The sequence below is a fragment of the Vipera berus genome (genome assembly GCF_964194415.1).
Source record: "Vipera berus genome assembly, chromosome: 2".
NCBI lineage: Eukaryota > Metazoa > Chordata > Lepidosauria > Squamata > Viperidae > Vipera > Vipera berus.
The window spans coordinates 233,316,862-233,338,504 of NC_138203.1; the positions used below are offsets into that span (position 1 = coordinate 233,316,862).

Sequence of the window (21,643 nt, forward strand, 5' to 3'; positions counted from 1 at the left end):
ATTTGGCTAAGCTTTCTGCAAGTGAAGGCAAAACCAGAGAGCAGGCAAATCTCCTGGACTCTTAAAACAAGATTTTTAAAAAGGTTTTTTTTACCTTTAAATATTTATCTGTCTTGACCTTAAGAATATACAGGCAGTCCTTGACTTAAAGCAGTTCATTTAGTGACTGTTTGAAGTTAACAATCGCACTGAAAAAAGTGACTTATGAGCATTTTTTACTTGACTGTTACAGCATCGCCACGATCACATGATCAAAATTCAGATGCTTGTCAACTGGTTAATATTTATGATGGTTGCAGTGTCCTGGGGTCATGTGATCATCATTTATAACCTTCTGACAAGCAGTCAACTCTCAAGGAAAAGCTGTAAAATGCAAAACTCACTTAACAACTGTCTCACTTAGCAATAGAAATTTTGGGCTCAATTGTGTAAGTCAAGGACTATCCATAGTATATATACATCTTCTATTTTCCTTAATCCGTAAAAGAAGGTTGCTTTATTGTTCAAATCAGGGATTAATGTCTCTTGGAAGTATTGCTCCTTTTTTGTATGTGGCTCAACAAATCTGTATATGCCAAATGTTTTTTCCCCAGTTTCTTGTGGATTGTTTATTGTTTTTATACATACTTTGCAAAACATGCAAAATATGTATAAATAAAGTGCAATGTTAAAACAGAAGGATAGGTAGCTGTAATTCTGCTTCTTGAAGTGATCATTGTGCATTCCTGTGAGTGAGTTCTGGACCCATGTGAACCATCCTTCAACATTCTTTAGCTGGATTTAATGAGAAAAAGGATCTTTTTCCTATCCTAGTATACCTCTTAAGAAAGTGCCTTTGTATTTGTTCATTTCTTGAGCAGATACAGGTGAGTCCAAATCAGATATAATTGAGAAGCTGAATCATAGTGAAGGAGGCTGTATTTTGTGAATACATAAATTACTATTTGGAGAAACAATTATGTAAGCATCCTGGTCTTTTAATCTTAAATTACTGTGTAGTTAATTTTTCTATTGTGTAACTGATGTGATATATTAATACGATGTGAAAGCCAAGATTTTTAACACCTTCCTTTGAAAAGCTGTAAAAGTATTTGGTTAAAAATACTTGGAAACCTCTATTTTTTCATGCAGTTTTTCAGGCAAAACAAAGTAGTAATCCATTCTGTGCAAATAATGTAACATTTTGGTATTTGGCATTTTCTTTTTAAAAATTTTCAGGATCGAAGATCATCAGAAAAGCAGAAAGAAATAGAAAGAGAAAAGGAAAAACAGCAAAAAGAGCTCAATAAACAGAAACAAATTGAAAAGGTATGGATTTAATCAAGGTTTAACTTGGATTTTTGAACTTTCAAAATAGCCATTTTATTTAAATTTAATAAACATGAAAAATTATTCTTCCTCACAAAACTGATATTGACTGGTTTTAGATTAAAGCAGATGTGTTCACATGATAACACTGGATGTAGTACATTACTAGTTGCTGAACCTGACAAGCAGTGGCCTACTTTGTGTGGCCAGAAGACTTGTGACTCACTGTGGTTGGAAAGAGGATACTGCACCAAAATAATCATTTTAACATGAGTCGTATTGTTCACAGGATTTTATTCTTAAAGATTGCTGAATAATTGAAGTTCTCTATCTATAGCCCTATATAAAGCTTTGTGTTCAGGTTGATGAATCTTGAAAATTCATTTTTAATGCAGGTAGTCATTGCTTACCATGTCTTGTTCAACAACTATTCAAAGTTAATGACAGTGCTGTCCATCAGTCACAAAATGACCATTATAGTCAGTATGTATTGTCTGTGCCTTACACTTCTTTTTTAAAAAAATATTTTATTGGTTTTTAACAATAACAATCTCCAGTGCCTGGTGTACAGCATGTTGTCTTGGTTTATATATTTGAGAAAAGAAAAAAAGGCAATAATAATTAATTAACAGTCAACAATTATTAAATTTAATAATTCCATAATTATATTAATTAATGATATATTTCTTTGATCTTCCCTTCTCCCATTTATATTCAATCTTAAACAAATATAATTCTTAATATTTTCAATATATAAATGATTAAATATAGATATTTTTCATATTTATAGTGATAACATCTATGTATAGTGATAACATCTATGTATAACATTTTTTATCACTTTATATTATTCTTATAACCATCATCTCATTAGTTCACCATGCATCCTATTTTTGTGATTTTTGTTTAAGCTTAATTTCCCCTTTTATTCAATCCATTCTTATCAGTCATGATTTTCTCAATGTTAATCATCTAGATATCCAAATTTTTCCATTTAGGTACACCATCCCAATATTTTCATGTATTATAAAAATACTGTGCTTCTTGTCTGTCTTATAACATCTGGGTATAACATCCTTTCTGATCACCTTAAATTTCACTTATATTTATAAAAGCTACATCATCCCAATATTTTTACATTTCATATATTGTAAAACATACTATATTACTTAAATCTCTTATCCCTCTTGTTATAGGGTCCCTTTATGTTCAAAGTTCTCTATTCTTTTAACCATATTCAAACAAGTGTTTATTCATCTAATACTCCGTCTGGTAGGGCGAGTCAAATCTCTCGAATCTATCTCTAGCCTTCTTCTTTTGCCAGATAGCTTTCCAAGTTGATATATTCCACTTACCCGGCAGTTCCTGTGTTTTTGCAAGTATTGTTGGTAATGCAGAAGATAGAATAAATAGGATATATACTTTCTGTCTCCAAAACTCTAATGATTCCCCTGGGAATTCTATTGTCCACTCCATTTTTATTGTTATATCAAAGTCCTGTAGATTTTTTCCTGTTTGTGTTGGATTGTAATTCTTTTCATTTGTAGCTTCATCGATATGATCATGTTTTTCTAATTTGTGTTGTGTTATCTGATTTGTTTGTTCATTCTCCATCATTTTGTGGGTGTTTTTAATTGTAGATTTAGATTAGAGATGTGCTTATTTATGTCGTCAAAGTTGTTCTGGATTTCCTCGTGTTTTAAATCTTGTCATTTGTATCTGTCATAACATTGCGTACATTTCCTCTTGGAAAGTATTTATCTTGCCTTGAAATATTGCTTCTGAGTCTTTGATGTTCCAGGCTAAACAGTTCAGGAGTGAATATTGAGTGTGGTGTCCTGTCATTTGTTGATAGGTCTACGATATCCATGTTTTCTCCCCCCTTCAAATAGTCTTTAATCAATACTTTAGTTCAGGGGTTAATTACCAATCAGTCAAAATTGCAATTCAGTATGTTAAGCCACCTTAAGTCCTTCCTCTAGATTCTCCTCCAAAAGATTAGCCAAGAGCCAAAGTTTTTCTTTTTCTCTAAACAATTCTTAAATTTAATCAATAGTCCAGGTATTTTTCTTTCAGACACTTTTTAATCTTATGGCTGGGCCAGCTCTTTCTTTGTTCTCAGAGCTGTCTTCAAAGTTATTTAAAATTTAAGGGAACAGATTATTCTTTGTTTCTAGGTGTCCTGCCAGTTTCTGAATCATTATTGTTAGTGTTCTGTGCTCTAATTTTCCACTAGGTGTCAGTAGTTACTCATTTTCCATTTTTTTCCAGACAAAAAATATGATTGTTATATATTTTTTATAATTTCATTAAAACCCTTTTAGGTGTAGTCTTAACAGGTTTTTTTTAGTTTCTAGATTTGTCCAGACTGTAGTATTTTAAATTTATTTTCAGTCTATTTCTTTCCCCCTTAGTATTAATTCACTGCTTCCATCTATGAGGGAATGGGGGTATAGTTCCCTCCCTTCACTTCTGGAGCTTTTCTTGTTGGGGGGGGGGGTCTTTCCCAAGGATTCAGTTAGTAGATAGAAGAGAGAAGATTGATACTCTCACCAGTTCCAAGTATGCGGTTCACTGATGTTCTTGTTCATGCTCCTGGACTTCTAGCTTGGGCTAGATCACAGGTCTGCAACCCGCGGCTCCGGAGCCGCATGCGGCTCTTTCAGCCGTCTCCTGCGGCTCCCAGTCCTCTGACATGTGCAGTCCAAAAAAAAAGTGGGACTAAAAAAGTTCAACCAATCAATTCAAATATGCAGGGTAGGTGCATATCTCGCCTTGGCTCCACTCTTCAGTCAAACCCTGTTCTGTGCATGCGCGCATGTATGCGCATGTGCACACATTTTTTGCGGCTCCCAGTTTTTCCTTTTGTGAGGGAACCGGTTCCGAGTGGCTCTTTCACTGTTTCAGGTTGCTGACCCCTGGGCTAGATGCTGATGCCATGCTAGCCTTTCTCCTGTCGGGTCAGAGGGCCTTCCCCAGATCAAACGAAACTACCACTGTTGTTTTGTGATCAATGGAGCGCCCCTCCTTCATGGTCACCTCTTTGGGGCAACTTCAGACCCATTTAGGGTCCCCCTAGCACAGGGGTCAGCAACCTGAAACAGTGAAAGAGCCACTTGGAACCGGTTCCCCTAGCAGGACGAAACTGGCCATGGGGAGCAGAACTTTGCTATCCCACGGCCATGTGCTATGGCTCAAAACTGGAAGTCCTCCCTGTTCCTGACATGTTTTTCTTTTTTTCCTTTGCTTGCAAAGTGGACGGGTTGGAGAAGAAAGAATTACAAGAGAGTAACCAGGCTTACAATTGAGAATACACTGGGCTGTTTGCATAATACTCTCATAGTTGCCAGCACCAGCATATTGCTTTCAATGTGCATTCCCAATTGTGTGCCTATTTATTCTCTTGCAATCCTTTCCGAGCCAGTTGTGGTCACTAAACAAGGACTACTTGTAGTGTGTGACTTACTGGTCATAGTAAATAGTTGCCAATAATAATATCTGTATTATTTACTATTTAAAATAATATTCAGTAAATGTATTTTTTCCAGGATTTAGAAGAGCAAAGTCGATTAATTGCTGCTTCTAGTCGATCCATCCAGAGTGTTGGTGAAGGACAGTTTGTAATTCTTAGCAATAGCCCATCAGAAGACAGTGATTTGGGTGAAGATGGAAAGAAGAAGCAAGAATCTGATGCATGAAGCAACTTCAGTGCAAGCCTTTAAACCTCTTGTCTGAAATGATAAATTGTATCATTTAAAATTTACAAAACAAATCATGTAAATTTGTTATATTAGATACAACTTGGTATTCTCACTCATTAAGGTTGATCTTTCTTAAATGGCTCAGTGTAAATATGGATTTTTGTTCTCATATCATAACCAAATGTAGTGAAATGTTCATGGCTGTAGCAGATTTGGATATTATAGAACTTATTCTATTTCAATTACCTAGCTGTTCTGGTGACTTAGAAAGTAATTTGTGTAACTTAAGAAGTTGGTAGAAAATCTTTTATCTTCAGTTTCTTTTCTCTTGTTTTCAGAGAAGTTGTTTTAGTCTCCTGTAAAATAAAGAGGCTTGTTCTACTTTTAAATACTAACATTTGATCTGATAAAAATTGAGTCATTTTAGTCTTCAAAGTATCCTAAGCCTCTGAACAAAAAGCCAATTTTGATTCCTAAAATGGTGGGGTCAATAATGGCAACAGCCTCATAACTTTTAATTAATGCTTTTGCTAAGAAAGTGCTGGGTCTAGAGTGTATGAGTTTTTTAAGATGAAATATGAGAATACTATTTTTATTTGAAATTGTACTGGCTGGAAGTGATCTTGGCCTCTCCTCTGTATACAGTACATAAAGCACTTTGTGGAGGGTGGCAAAGACATTCAACCAAACACTGGAAAGTACTTTGGAGTGTCAATGCAGCATTGTAACTATACAAATTGACTTTTAACTGTCTAGATGAGAATAATGTGCATACACTTTAACAGAATTGCTATGATTATTGGAATAAGGTTTGTAAGTGTCTTTTCATTAGCAAAAGTTTGAGATTATGTTGGTGATAGAATTAGTTGCATGGAAAAATTGTCAGATAATTTTTCTAACACCTGTTGTCATATTTAACTTACATCCACATGTAATAGAAATACATACAAATTGCACATATTTGCTAAATCTGAGAAAAATCAGGCAGGTAATTGTAATTCAGTTTCAGCTTATTGATTTGTGACAAATACAATATAAAAAGCATGCAGTGATTTTTCATTCCAGTACATTTGTTCTGGAAATACAAATGAACTGTAGGTTTATCCTCTTTTATATTGCAATCTGCAAACAGAAATTGTACAGAAATTGAAAGCTGATCAGAGACTATGGAGGAAAAACTTTGAAGGCCAATTAACCTGGGTTGGAAAATCTTTTGAGATCAAGTAGGGATGTTTGTCCTTCATTCCTAACTGCAAGGGCGTAAAGACACATGGAGACCCAAGAAATAGAGGAGGTGTGATTGCTCATTGAGCCGTCTCCTTCTAGTTTTTGAAAACTTCCCTTACGTTTCAACTTGTAGATAATGAAAATCATATATTCAATTTATTCTATTTTGTGCCACCTCACTCAAATTGACAATATCTGTTGTAATGGTTTATCCAGTTTATAGCTATGTTAAGCCACATAACACTATAAAATCATACATTTAAATTTAAAGTTAATCAATTCATTTTAAACGATATTTGTTATGCTTCAGACTAATCTTCAGCTGACCTCTATGTATATGTATATATGTGTGTATGTATATATGTGTATGCATATATATATATATAGGTAGGTAGATAGATAGATATATAGATAGATATAGGTTTTGTCTCCCCCCGCCCCGGTCTGGTTGATGCACCTTTGGTTTTGAACTACTATATTGCAGTTCTATTATTATGATCACTTTTGCCTTGCAGCTCCAACCTAGGAGTGTTAACAGGGCTCAAGTCGCTACTGCGATACATTACAAATTCAAATTCTTTTTTGCTGACAAAGTTAAAGAGTTAAATGGGAGACTAGAATAGCTATTTCGAGCTTCTTAGCTCTCATCAGCTAGCCATACCCTTTATGGGATTTGAACCTAGGTAGCTTGCATACTAGGCAGCTGTATTAACCTCCAGGTCACCGGCTCTCTTCCCCTTTTTGTCAGCCAAACCAAGGGAATATCTGGTAAGTTGGGTTTTTTTTTTGTAAAAATCATTGAACTCAGGGATAGGTATAGAAACAACTGTTTATTACTAAGCTTTCATCAATCCCCTCCCGACGTCATCAGAGTGGAAGTCGGAGGTTGGAAAGTCTGCTTATAAACCTGGCTGTTTTTGTGCTCTGCTATTATCCTACCGGCAAATAAGGGCAGAATATAACTGCAAAGTTCAAGCCCTAATTGATGATACTAGTGCATGCCGAACCGTTGCAAAAGACCTGATGACAACACTAAAAGGCAGCGGAAAAACTCAAAAGACAGGGCAAAATTAATGAGGACAATTTAAAGGCAATAAGACCCAAAAACTCGGCTATGGTAAGGTTTATGGACATCCAAAAATCTACAAAGAAGGGACTTTGCTGCAACCTATTGTGTCGTTTAGGGACACACCAACTTTCGGTTTGGCCAAATGGCTAAGTGGATGGATACAGCATCTGGTGGAGGGCAGCATGACCATGGTAAGATTGTCAAAAGAATTCCTGAAAAGATTAAAACCGCTAAGGGTAGAGGATGTCGAGGTTATGGTGTTGTTTGATGTAACATCATTATTTACCTCCATTCCACAAAATCTGGCCATTTCGGTGATAAAGAACTGATTACAACAGGAGGAACTGTGACACTACAACCCACTTAACACGGAAGATGTCATCCAACTGATGAACCTGTGCCTTAAGACATACTTTACGTTCCAAGGTACAATATATGAACAGGTAAAAGGCACGCCAATGGGACCCCCTATTTCTGGAATTATCGCAGAGGCAATCCTACAAGAACTGGAAGCTAACGTGACTACCGACCCAAGTTTTGGAGCAGATATGTTGACGACACATTTACCATCATTAAACGACAAGACAGTGCCAGGTTCATGGAAGAACTAAGTCTACCCGGATATTCAGTTTACGGCGGAGGAAGAGGCCAATGGTACCCTGGCATTCTAGATGTACTGATCAGCCACCAGACCAACGGGACACTCCACACAACCGTCCACTGAAAAACAACACATACGGACAGGATTTTGCACTATGGAAGTAACCATCTGGTATCACATAAGATCAGCTGCATCCGGACCCTGTTCAGGTGAATAGACACTGCAGCATGAGGAAAGCAAAAATTAAAGAACGGACCCTTCTTTACCGTATATGCAGGCACAATGGTTACCCAATAAGACTATCTGACAATACAGCAGACACCAGAAGTCCCATAGAATGCAAAACACCAACAACTACAGTCTGGATAACACTACCGTATATCAATGGTGTATCAGAGCCGACAGCATGGATATTGGCACCATATAATATCAACATAGCACACAAGCCGAATCAACTGTGTGTGCTAAGGTAATGTGCCTCAAAGAGCCGCTCTCCGATGATGAAAGGTCATCAGTGGTCTACAGAGTTAAATGTAACGACTGCTACTTTAATTACATTGGGGAAATGGCCAAACAACTCAAGACCAGGGTCAATGAGCACAAATTGGCTGTCAGATGGCACAAGCAACACTCACAAATGTGGATGCACATAGCCTGCAACAATCACTCATTTGACTTTGTGGGAGCGGAGGCCATCGCTCAGGACACTTCCAAGGGTGGCCGGTTGCTTAAAGAGGGCTGGCTATCGAATGAGCATTCAATCAACCGCCACATAGATTTGTTGCCAGCTTACCAGACACTAAGGAAACATGACCAACGTAAGAATCCACAGCGAATACAAAGAGCACCGCCCAGACACAAGAGGGAGGGGGATAAGAAAGACTCAGTTTGTTCACTTATGGGATAACATGAAATCACAACGAGTGAAAAGGAAACGTCAACACAACCCTCTCAAAAATTAGAGCAGCAACAGACCAATGAGGACAGAGCGTCACGCATGATAGGGGTAATGCTACCAGATGTCACCACACGACTTACGGGAGCCGTAGGACAAGACAAAGAAGGGGATGATTCAGCTAGATACAAATGGAGCAGGCGGAGGGAGTAAAAATGAGAGGAGGGAAGACATCAGGACTCACGCACACAAGTGGATGCGACGTGATTAGGGAAAATACGATTGGGGCGGGTGGACCGGTTACATGCTCTATGAGCAGAGTGTAAAAACAACCAGCTTTATAAACAGTCCTTCCAAACTCCGACTTCCACTCTGATGACGTCAGCAGAGGACCGATGAAAGCTTAGTAATAGTTGTTTTTATACCATCCCGGGGTTCAATGATTTTTACACTTTTGATATGAGTACACCCGGTATTCGCATTTTTAAAGTAATTAGAGAGGTGTGTGTGTATGTATGTATGTGTATGTATATGTATATATGTATGTGTGTATATATGTATATGTATGTATATGAGTGTGCATATATGTATGTATGGATGGATGTATGTATGTAGATCTTTGGTCATTCGGGTTTTTCCCCACATAGAATTGGAGGAAAAAACCTGAATGACCAAAGATCTACATACAAACACCCGTGAAAACCTCAGAAAACATATATATGCATATATATATATGTGTGTGTGTGTATACAGTATATATATGTGTGTATATATAAATATATATGTATGTATGTATGTGTACACACACACACACAAACACACTATCTGTAAAGATGTATTATAATGTGAATAATACCAAATGATCTTTATTATAATAAACAGTTCACAGGCTACTGCTCTCGAATGTACCCATCTACAGTTAGTTACAAAATCCAATTTGTATGGATTGTGTTCAGTAGCTCTATTTCCCACATTAGATTTTCTAGTGGGAATGTTCTCAGTAGGAAAAAAGTATGATTTGGCTGTCTGATTGGTTTATTGCTTGGAGCCAGCAGATAGACCTTGGAGTCAGCAGTTCTGTTCTCATTCTACTGATGGTAAACTCCACTGACCTGAGTGGGATTTGCTTTTGCATACACAATTATACGGTTATGCAGTCAAGGACAAATGAACTTGGCAGTTGCTGGACAAGTGGACTTTCTAAGTTGCCTTCTGTACTAAATCATATTTCTAAGGACAACATGCAAATTAAGATTACCATATTTCTTTTAATAAAATATTCATCTCTGATGAATTATAAAAACACATTTTGCATGTATTATAAGCCAGAGGCATTCAACTAATTTTATAGGATTGATTTTAAAAAAAAAATCAGGACTGCTATTTGTGATATCTCAACAAAGTTATCCTGTTTTGTTTTCATCTGTAACTGAAATCACTTACTTTCTACAGATTTTATTTTTATTTATTTTTATTACATTTATATCCCGCCCTTCTCCGAAGACTCAGGGCGGCTTACAAGCTTAGCAGTTACTTGGGCTAATTAAGTGCACAGCTGCTTGAACAAGACTTTTGCCTCCCCTGTAGCATAAGGTCCTTCATACTCCTGGGGAAAGCAAATTGCATGGAGGGACAGGTTTTCTAATTGATGCATGAACACTGTCAGGCCGTCAGACGTTATGACATAGTGTAGGACTAATCAACCATCAGGTATCTGAGAAAACAATGTTCCATAATGAAATCTGTAAAGAAGTCAAGAGATTTGTACACTAAATTTTGGGTGGCTTTTATAATACAGTGAATGAATCAGAAAGTAATGATTTAGTCTTGTATCAGTGATTGATTTTTACATTGAAAGTCTAATTAAAACTTAATTTCTCGTAATATTTGTATTAATATTTAGTGATTGTCTGCTCGATATTGTCAATTGCAAAATGAAATCTTGATACTAATAAAACAATTTGGGAAATATTTCAGTGAAATCCAGTCAATTTTAGAGGATGCTTTTCTACAATATGTAAATATTTTATCAGCATTTATTCTTCAAAGCACATCATATATTGGAAACTTTCAAAATACCTTTGTGAAATGCATTTTAAATCTGTCAGTAATGGAAGAATATCCATATAATAGAGATTCATTTATTGTACTTAATAAACCAAAACTAACAGCTGGTGTGCTATCTTTATTTGACTAGAATATAGAAGAATTCATGTTTTGTGAAAATTAAGTGTAAATATTGTGTGTTTAGTAGTTGCAGTTGCTTAGACAAAATGTGAAGAAATACTGGTGACATAATATTTGTTAAATATTTCAAAATACTTTGTGTTTTCTATGTCAAAATATACACAAAGAAGATGGGTAGGCAATACACAAGACAAGGATATACAATTTTCATTGTACCTGTACTATAAAGGTACATGGCAAGACCTCAATTATTTTAGCAATACTTGATTTACAATACTGCTTTTCAAAGAAAACATTTTTGGGTTATAAAACAAAGATTGTAATTTTGTTTTTGAAGTTGCAATAAATATACACATTATAGGATTTTAAATTGCATCTTAAAGATGTGGGCAGTAGAAACCTAGGCTATTAAGAGATCTCTGAATAGCACACATAACAAAATCTAAGACTAAACTTCACTTGGAATCCCAAATTTTAAAAGTTAAATGTATATTTTTCAGAGATACACAAGAAGTCTTGCTTAAAACTACAAGTACCAAATCAAGAGGCCTTCCATGAGTGTATGCATGACCATTTTTTGTGTGCCAATTATACTCCTTACACATGCAAATTGTTTTCCTTCTAAAGAAAATATTCAACAGCATTTGTAAAGAAATAAGACTAGGCAGTAAAGTAATGCCCTGCTTGTACTTCTTGAAAATGTGTTATGTGTTAAAGCAGCATGCTATTATTTCAGTACAATGTGGGCACCTATGAGCAAAGAGCATACTGTTGTATGCTTGTTGCCAATTTTTAAAAAACTGCATTCAACATTTACAGCTCAGATGGAAAAATAATTGCAATGGATTTTGTGAGCATATGGAGGGTTGCAAGGAAAATCCCCTCCACTGATAGAAAATATAAGGAACCCCTTTTATTCACACCAATTGAGGTGTCCGTTGAATCAGAAGACGGCATTGCAGGGTTTGGGGACATCAGCTCCCAACTCTCATTTGAGTGTTGTTACATAAATTACATGTTACATTTGTGCAGTGTTAGATATTTCAATTTAACACATGGCTAGTTCCACATATTTCTGCAAATGAAGACATAAATCAGATCAGCAAAACTGCCCTGAGGCTTGATAAGGTTTCATTGCATTAACTGTTCATCAAAATTTTTATGTACTCTAGTATAAAGCAAGCAGACGTATTAGTACTAACTAGAATTCTATTTTAAACATGCTTTTCTATCTTTATTCTGTTCATTTATATAGAGGATATCTTCCAAATGCACTTTTATGCCTTTGACTTAGTAGATTCCTTTTAGATGTCCTTGTCCATAGAGATCATACTCCTTATAGAGGATATATTCTTTCAAACGGTTTGGTAATGGCAGAAATGTCAGGAAGACAGGACAGCGCAGACGTAAACGTCCTAAGCATTTTCGGATTCTCAGACGGCAAAGATGTTGCAGAGGACGTGTGTTTGCTGAAAATAAAATGATATGGCTCTAAAATATGAATTATCCACTCCTACATTCTGATTCTAACTCATAAGGAAGAACTGGATGAAGAGATAAAAGGAATGGGAATCACGGAAAAGGAATGATCACATCTTCCTATTCAGATTATTAAACTGCTCCCTATTGGTTAGGGAGAGCCCTTCAGAATATCTGTTGGGCTATTGTGAGGATTATTTATACCAGGAGTAGGCAACCTTGGCTGTTTTATGACTCGTGGACTTCAACTTCCAGAATTCCGCTCAGGAATTCTGGGAGTTGAAGTCCACGAGTCATAAAACAGCCAAGGTTGCCTACCCCTGATTTAGACAATCTGGTAGATAAAATTGCTCAGATTTGCTCTGACGTGGACTCTAACACACCCACACACCCACTGTTGTTTAGCAGAACCATGAAGGTCTGGTTCTTCATATAAGTCTTGGGCAAGGAGAATGAAACTCTTCACTGCACTTCTCATCTTTCATCTTCATCTTTTATTGATTTTATTATATTTTCTTTGTTGTGAGCCCAAAGTAGTTGAGTTCTGACATCGGTACAATATTGAACATTTAAGGGAAAGCCCTTAGAATAAAGCATGAATTAACTCCTGCCACAAGTGCTTATATCCAGAAATTGGATACAAGTCTGATTGGGACGTTATAATACTGTATGGGATCTTTTCTCCCCCCCCCATCATAGGATGCTATTTGTGTTCAACATGTTCCTTATTCAGTGTGGCAAGTTTTAAATCGTTTTAATTGCAACGATAAAATTATATGAGGAAAATAGATCTAGAAGATATAAAACATGAACTTTCAATGCTGAGGCATAGAAGAAAGTACTAATTACTAAATCACTAATAATTGGTAATTAAAGAGCTTGCTCTGTGTAAAGATTTGTTATGCTGTGTATTATATTATATTTATTGTGATCTTTGCTTCAAGTGAAAATATAAAAAAAAATCCAGTCATATTTAGTAATAGGGAGAGATTGACTGTCAAAATACAACATATAAATTATTCCTCCAATAATTCAAATTATTTTAAATTATATTTACCAATAATACAGTTACTAATTTGAAAATTATGCAAGGTGGATGGACTCAGTTATATTGGCAGTAAGTGAAAGGTTGGAAGACTTGAAAGATCAGATCAGGGACAGATTCTCATGGAGAAAAATCTATGTGATCACTAGGAGTTGAAATTGACTTGATGGCTCATAATGAATAGATCAATCAGTTTGAAAAATTATAGCACACTGTGTTAGACACCTTTACATTCTGATAACTTTAACACTTACTCAAAATTGCATGGATTTCTGGCCACAGTTTTTGTTCTTGAAGAGTATCTTGAAGTTTAGAGCATATTCTCATATGATCTACATAATCTAGCATCACTCGCACTACCTTCCCAGACAGGTGCCTTAACCATGATAGTGTAATCACTTCACAGAACTGAGAGAAAAAACAAGAACATGAGCACACAGAATTTAATGCCTTATATTATAAAGTGGATGATGCATCCAGACTACATCACCAGCAAAATAAATCAAAATAACCATACATTGAATATAATTTCACAAAAATATCAGACACCTTTGAAATAACCAAATACTCGCCATTTATTCTATAAAAGGTAAAGGTAAAGGTTCCCCCGCACATGCGTGCTAGTCGTTTCCAACTCTAGGGGCCGGTGCTCATCTCCGTTTCAAAGCCGAAGACCCAGCGCTTGTCCGAGGACATCTCCGTGGTCATGTGGCCAGCATGACTAGACGCCAAAGGCACACAGAACGCTGTTACCTTCCCACCGTAGTGGTCCCTATTTTTCTACTGGCATTTTTACGTGCTTTTGAACTGCTAGGTTGGCAGAAGTTGGGACGAGTCACAGGTGCTCACTCTGCTACGCGGCACTCGGGATTCGACCCGCCAAACTGTGTCTCAAATCAATGCATTTCTAAAGATTTTGATCATTTTCAGTTTTGAAGAACCAAACAAATCTTACCATCCCTTAAACACTGAGCAATTTATAAGTACTAATCAGCTTATAAAAGAAGGATTAATCTCCCCCAGGAAGTACTTACCATTGTGTCTTTGATAACAGTTGAGGTCCACCCTTCAAATAAGTACTTGGAATGCCTGTTGTCTCCATGAGGACAATCAAAACAGCGGGAAACATTGTATCCATAATTCAACAACATCCTTAACAGGACTTCATCTTTCAGTGTGTACTGTAGAGCTGATGGAAAATGGGTTGTATTGACTCTACAAAAGTAATTCACGTTGGCTCCATGGCGAAGCAGGAGACTGATGAGTTCATAGTTACCCATTCTCAAGGCCACTTGGAGGCAATTAACAGGGTCTTGATTTGGTAGGGCTCCAGCATCCAGGAGCAAATGAGCGGACTCAATATCCCCATTAGAGACAGCAAAATACAGTGCTGACTTCCTCTCATCCTCGTAGCTTTTCTGAATTCTTCGATCCAACATAAAATTAGCCTCAAATCCAGATCTGAGTAGAAATTCAAGACACTGAGAATGTCCTCCTGCTGCCGCCGAGTGAAGTGGGCTGATTCCACTCTCCTTTATGGCACTGAAATCTGTGACTGGAATCAAAATCTGTAATGCCCTAGCAATAAGATAAGGATAAACATTCTTTTTTTTAAAAAAAAAACCTTTCAATCTTACCTCAATGGTTCCTACCAGTGCAGGCAATGAGATCACCATAAAGAGGCATGAGCTGTAAACTTTTATAAGAGAAGAGTTTCCATTAACTATTAACATTTTAGCCACTGAATAAAATGCATATAAAAAGACAATTTCAGTGGGGGGAAACACTAAAAAACAACAACACCCTAGCAAATAATAAAATGGGAGACGAAAGGGAGAAAGACATATGCAAGCTGATTATTTCAAGTAATTTTATAAAGAAGAATAAATTCCTTAAGGTGCTACAGTTAAGGGCAGTCCAAAAGAAACAAAACAGTGTTGATCCGGTCTATTCAGATCTATATTCTTCTATATTAAGCTTAGCTTTGGAAGTGTTGACTGTTCTAATACGAACATTACTTGTGATAATGTCAAATAGATACCAAAAAAACTATCAATTGGCCTGACTTCTGCAAATATTTTTGTGTCACAGGACTAGGACAGTGAAATGCCGAAGAGAATGGACTTTCTTTCACAGATGTCTAGAAAAAACAATGTCAGCAGCTGAACAGTACATAGAAAGTTACAGGCTTTTTCTACATAATTTTTTTTAAGATGAAGAAGACTTTATCTTTTCTACCTAGTAACTCAGGATTCGACAAATAGTAAAGAAACATTTCTCTCAACAGAGATAGGTTAAACCACAAAGTAGAATAGATCACCTTTCCCTCCCCCCCCAGTTCCATAAATGGATTTAATATGTTCTAACTCACAACAAATGGCCTCTATAAGCAGCTCTATGGATAGGAAGATGACCGGACTGCTTTGGTACATTGGCATCAGCTCCGTATTCTAGTAGGAGAGAGATGGAATCTGGGTTTCCTCCTCCAGCAGCCTCAAATAATATAGATGCAGAATCTGATGCTTGGGAAAGGACATTGGCACCTAGTGGGAAAACAGCAGTAAGCTTTTAATAATTAATCAAAAATAATATGGTGTTTATGTGTTTGGTTTATATCAACATAAAATTATTGTGTACTTTGCTGATACCAAGGAAATAGAATTGTTCTGTAGATAGGTCTAGGCTGAGGTTGATGGCGGGATGGAGGTTGAAATTATGAAGGCATATGAGAGATTCACTTCCATAAATCCTGATGATTAAAATGTCATCAATAGCTGTCACGTAAAAGAGGGGACTCAAGGGTGTGAATAAAAAAGTGTAGGTCAGCTATAAAGATGTTGGCATATTGTATGTGCCTTAACATATAATCATACAAACTGAGATACAGTTGACATCATGACTAAGATAGACCAAAACAGCTGAGAAGCCACACTCCAACACTCTACTAGCTTCTTTCCTCAGATCCCAAAACAATATATCAGAGAAAAATGTATATTCTAATGAAGTAATTTCCTAAAAACATATAAAACTTCTATCTGCATGGACACATCCCAGGAGCCCCAACCAAGCACCTTCAATTTAGTTCTCAGAATATACAAGTCAGATTAGTCAGGCCATTTTATTGTCTCAAATACTGAAACTATCACAATTTTATTTGACTAATTATGTTTTGAAAATTTTAACAATGTCTACAATGTCTTTGTCTCTGACTAGATATAGACTATCGAAAATGATGGCTGACTTGCAAAGAATGACTTTTCATCTGAGCATCCCCACAATCAACAGAGAAAACATACATCAATACACTTAGAACGGCTATTCACCATAATAAATTTAGCACATTTTATAGAAGGCAGTTTCAACCATTCAGATCCATCAAGCTGTACATTCTAGCAACTACCCTCTTCCTCCCAATTAGTGTACATTTAACACAGAAGGTTTTATACAGAACCTCTCACCTTTACACAGTAGGATTTCTAGAATTTCTGTATGCCCGTTCTGTGCTGCCAGTGCTAGAGGGGTGAGCCCATAAGAACTTCGTGGATCTGCATCTGCTTTGGACCAAAGTAGTAATTCCACCATGTCTTTCAAGCCTAATCTGGCTGCCTCATGTAAAGCTGTCCTTTTGTTGATACACTGTAGATTGGTATTGGCACCAAATTGTATCAATAAGGAAGCAATTTCATATGATTCATGTTCAATTGCTGTAAAATATTAAAATATGAAAGAGCAGCATTTGAAAATTTTATTTAACTCTGTTATTAAACTATTCAATCTCCACTTAGCATATGAGACTAAACCTTTGTTTAGCAGTCTCACATGTCGTTTGTATACTGTATAATTAAAAGAATCACAGAGTAAAATAAAGTGCTAAACTTTAAAATATAACTTGTTTTTTAAAAAAGAAGAGATAAACATTTTACACTGCTGTTCTTCATTTACATTTAGAAAAAAATGTCTTTTTTGGATTATAGAATAGAATAGAGCTGGAAGGGACCTCGGAGATCTTCTAACCCAGCCCCCTGCTCAAGCAGGAGAACCAATACCATCTCAGACAAGTGACTGTCTAGCCTTCTCTTGAAAATCTCCAGTGATGGAGTTCCCATGATTTCTGGAGGCAAGCTGTTCCATTGTCCTCATTGTCAGGAAGTTTATCCTTAATTCCAGGTTGCTTCTCTCTTTGATCAGTTTCCAATAGTACTCAGATAGGGGGTGAGGTTGGGAGTTGAAAGAATATGAGGAGTAAAAAAAGTTCCAACTATGCTGGAAGTTATAAATGTATATGAATTTTTCTAGAACTCAAAACTAGATTGACCAGATACGACTTGAGTCTAGGACCTAAATAAAGCTTGGGGTGGAAGTAGCAAGTGAAAACAATGGATAAAAATGGATATTTATTCTTGCCACCTGAATGGCATAGAAATAGGCAACTACATCCTTAAATTTGGCATGAGAAACCACTTTCAATCAATACAAGCTATCATTATTTTATAACTGGGAATGTTTAAATATCATCAGACAAACAATATAATTTGGTTTACCAATAATTAAAGCAGAATCTCCTTCTTCATTCCTAGTATTTGGATCAAACCCATTGATTAGCAGGACATTGACATTTTTCACAAGACATTTGTCCACAGCCAGAAACAGAGGAGTTTCTCCTTTTAGGTTGGTCTGTTGCCAGACAGTAGGATGTGAAGCTGAAAGAGAGAGCTTTGTTTGAATTCATAAGTTAATATATGAAATTGACAAGAATCACACATAGTTCTCAAAGGAACATCACCTTTCAAAGTAATTTCTAGAATAGTCTTGTTTGGTTGCACTGCTGCTTCATGAAGAGGAAGCCAACCTTGGGAGTCTACTTCCTGAAAAGCAGATCCATTCCTCATCAACTTAAGTAAAGACTCTTCTTCACCTGTGATGAGTATGAAAGATCTACAATTTATGCTTTTTGAACTCAAAGACCACTTTGTTTTAGTAATAAATAACACATTCTTGTTAAAATGATAAAAGGCTGCCCCACAGCTGCAAGTGCTACTTTTAATTTCTCCACACATGAGGGTTGAGATCAGCTAATTGAGATCATTTGTGTATTTTTAATCATTCCCAAGAATATTGAACTTATTACTTAACTGTCCGAATGGCAGCGATGATCTTTCTGTAATCTGGACTTGTTGTGAAACAAAAGCTGCAAGCAGAATACAATAGCATTAGAAAAAAGTCAAATATTCTCATATTACACTGAATTTCAGACTGCAAAAATGGTGGAAAAAATAGGAAATGTTTAATTTGTATATTTAATATATTGGTGTTTCATACAGGAAAAACCAGATCCTATACACCTAGTGAGTAAGCTCTTGGGGTGTCCTGCAACTGAGTAGGAAGTTTATCCCCAACTGTAAAACTGCTGCCTATCCTTCTTTAGAGGGAGGCAGAGGAAGATCAATAGTTTGCTTTTGATAAAACATTCAAAGCAAAACCAGCACATACAAAGTTAAAAACATTGTAATTGGCACTATATTGAAAAATAAAATCATATGGTACAAAGCTATTATGGAATGTATAATCATAATAATAATAGTAAAGTTGGAAGAGACCTTGGAGGTCATCTAGTCCAACCCCCTGCTCAGGCAGGAGGCCCTATACCATTTTGGACAAATGGCTGTCCAGTCTCTTCTTAAAAACTTCCAGTGTTGGAGCATTCACCACTTCTGGAGGCAGGTTGTTCCACTGGTTAATTGTTCTAACTGTCAGGAAGTTTCTCCTTAGTTCTAGGTTGCTTCTCTCCTTGATTAGTTTCCATCTGTTGCTTCTTGTCTTGCCTTCAGGTGCTTTGGAGAATACTTTGATTCCCTCTTCCTTGTAGCAGCCCCTGAGATATTGGAACACTGCTATCATGTCATCCCTAGTCCTTCTCTTCATTAAGCTAGACATACCAGAGCCTTGGTGGAGCAGTGGGCTAATGCCTCCTTAAGTAACACCAGCTGCCTGCAATTAGTGCAGGTTCGCATCCCACCAGGCTCAAGGTTGACTCAGCCTTCCATCATTCCGAGGTAGGTAAAATGAGGACCCAGATTGTTGGGGGCAATTAAGCTGACTTTGTAATAATGCCGCTTGGGGGGTGTGTGTGAAAGCCCGAATAAGCAGGCATATACATAGAATGAAGGCTACTGCTAAGCTTGTAAGCCGCCCTGAGTCTTCGGAGAAGGGCGGGATATAAATGGAATTAAAATAAAAAATAATAAATACCCAATTCCAACAACCATTCCTTATATGTTTTAGTCTCCAGTCCCCTAATCATCTTTGTTGCTCTTCTCTGTACTCTTTCTAGAGTCTCAACATCTTTTTTACATCGTGGTGACCAAAACTGGATGCAGTATTCCAAGTGTGGCCTTACCAAGGCATTGTAAAGTGGTATTAGTACTTCACGTGATCTTGATTCTATCCCTGTTAATGCAGCCTAGCACTGTGTTGGCTTTTTTGGCAGCTGCAGCACACTGCTGGCTCATATTTAAGTGACTGTCCACTAGGACTCCGAGATCCCTCTCACAGTTACTACTATTCAGCAAGGTACTCCCTATACTATACCTGTACATGGTTTTTCTTGCCTAAATGTAAAATAAAATAGGTTCTTTATAATCTATACATTTATGTCTTTTTATACAATCTTTTTTGGGGGAAGAAATTTTTCATATTAAATGGATACTAGCCACATTTATAAATAAAAACATGCCTCATCCTAAAGATACAAAATTTATCACATAAACACACAACATATGGAAATCCCTATGCCTGTAACAATAATCTATGCAGAGTTGTACAGCATTCTGTGAAACTCTATTTCAAAATTATATACTCTGTTTCAAGAAACATTTTAACAGATGCTAGAAACAATATATCAAAGGCAGTGCACACCTGTCACTCTTTGCGGTTGTCACCGTCTTGCTCCCGAGTATGTCATGCAGGCTTTGCTGGATGACAAGCTGCGTAGGGATATCTTCCTCAGCTTCCTCATCATGCATTTTTGTAGTATCATACAGGTTAAAACCACATTTCTTAAATTATAAAATGAGGTGGGGTTAAATGTTATGTTGCATCTTCTAGAAATATCAGAAGCCAGAAATATAGAAATATGTAATGATAAGCAAAAGCAAAACATTCTTAAGCGTTCTGTCTCAATCTGTTTTTGAGCATTAACTTGACAGACAGCGGGACCATCAGGTTCACACTGACCAGATCAGGTTATCAGTTTGACTTGTTTTTGCTCCTCTTTCTGAGCTCATGCCTGTGCCAAGGAACCCGGCATTTGAGGGCTCAAATCTTCCTCATGCTTTCTTCTCCTATCTTTACTGCCCCCACCCTTGCTAAGCTCAACATGTTCCTACAGATTTCTTTTGCAATGCCCTTCCTCACTCTGCTCATATTTCCTGCATGTGTAAAGAAAGTGCTGGGTCATGTACATTAAAAAGCAAAACAGTTCAGCTGAAATCTGTTCAGACTGAATGGAAAGAGATGCAGAACATCTGGACTTTATTAACAAACAAGGAATATCATTTGCAATGCAGATGTTTCCTTGTAAAAAATCACTAGCATTTAATTTAATAGTCTATTACTGTTCAGGAAACACTCTCTGTTGTACATTAAAAATGGCTTGCACCATAAGAACAGAATTAATGGTAGAATTAAGTCAAAACTGAGCATTTTAACTAGCATTGTTTTCAGTTATTTTCCCCATTAAAATCAGTGGTATTGAGATATTTTCATTTGGCTGCTTCAAAATAAATGCATAAATATTGAAAAAGTGTTTAAAATTATTAAGTAAAGTTTACAGGATACAGGAAAATCACAAAATGCTTTTTCTCTTTGGAATGCTAACACATAAAAAGCAAAACATGCAAACACGCACATACACTTGTGTTACTCCTGGAATAATAAAAAACAAGATTCCAGAAATGCCAACACTTAACTTTTATTATTTAAAAATAGCTTAGGAAGTTAAGCTATTGGGAGAACTGACTTTTTATAATGACAAGACACATTTTCCTCACCTTTCTCCCAAATTTGAAACACAGAATGCTCACTCTTGAGCAAGTGTCAAAACCAAATGTGATTTTTGATGTATTGAAAAATG

The 21,643-nt window shown here is 36.5% G+C and overlaps 2 protein-coding genes across 6 annotated transcripts in view; one reads left to right on the forward strand and one right to left on the reverse strand.

The window, feature by feature from the left end:
• APPL1 (adaptor protein, phosphotyrosine interacting with PH domain and leucine zipper 1) overlaps positions 1–6,053 on the forward strand; it is a 46,820-nt gene extending 40,767 nt beyond the window's left edge. For both annotated transcript variants that reach the window (XM_081318080.1, XM_081318081.1), the window contains 2 exons: positions 1,219–1,308; positions 4,857–6,053. In XM_081318080.1, the coding sequence (XP_081174206.1) occupies positions 1,219–1,308; positions 4,857–5,006 (240 nt within the window). In that variant the 3' untranslated portion in view covers positions 5,007–6,053. The remainder of the gene's footprint in view (positions 1–1,218; positions 1,309–4,856) is intronic.
• Positions 6,054–10,712: 4,659 nt separating this feature from the next.
• ASB14 (ankyrin repeat and SOCS box containing 14) lies at positions 10,713–21,609 on the reverse strand. 4 transcript variants are annotated; one of them, XM_081318083.1, is made up of 10 exons: positions 21,561–21,609; positions 20,428–20,567; positions 18,646–18,700; positions 18,296–18,377; positions 18,054–18,212; positions 16,971–17,216; positions 15,884–16,055; positions 14,547–15,090; positions 13,767–13,920; positions 10,713–12,457 (listed from the first exon to the last, which is right to left on the reverse strand). In XM_081318083.1, exons 2-10 carry the CDS (start codon positions 20,532–20,534, stop codon positions 12,279–12,281), a joined length of 1,698 nt encoding a protein of 565 aa, XP_081174209.1. In that variant the 5' UTR covers positions 20,535–20,567; positions 21,561–21,609; the 3' UTR covers positions 10,713–12,278. The 4 variants fall into 4 exon arrangements, with proteins under 4 accessions (XP_081174209.1, XP_081174210.1, XP_081174208.1 ...); XM_081318084.1 differs by lacking the exon at positions 21,561–21,609 and having other exon boundaries at positions 14,547–14,701; positions 14,789–15,090; positions 18,296–18,700; positions 20,428–20,514; XM_081318082.1 differs by lacking the exon at positions 21,561–21,609 and having other exon boundaries at positions 18,296–18,700; positions 20,428–20,514.
• Positions 21,610–21,643: the final 34 nt, after the last annotated feature.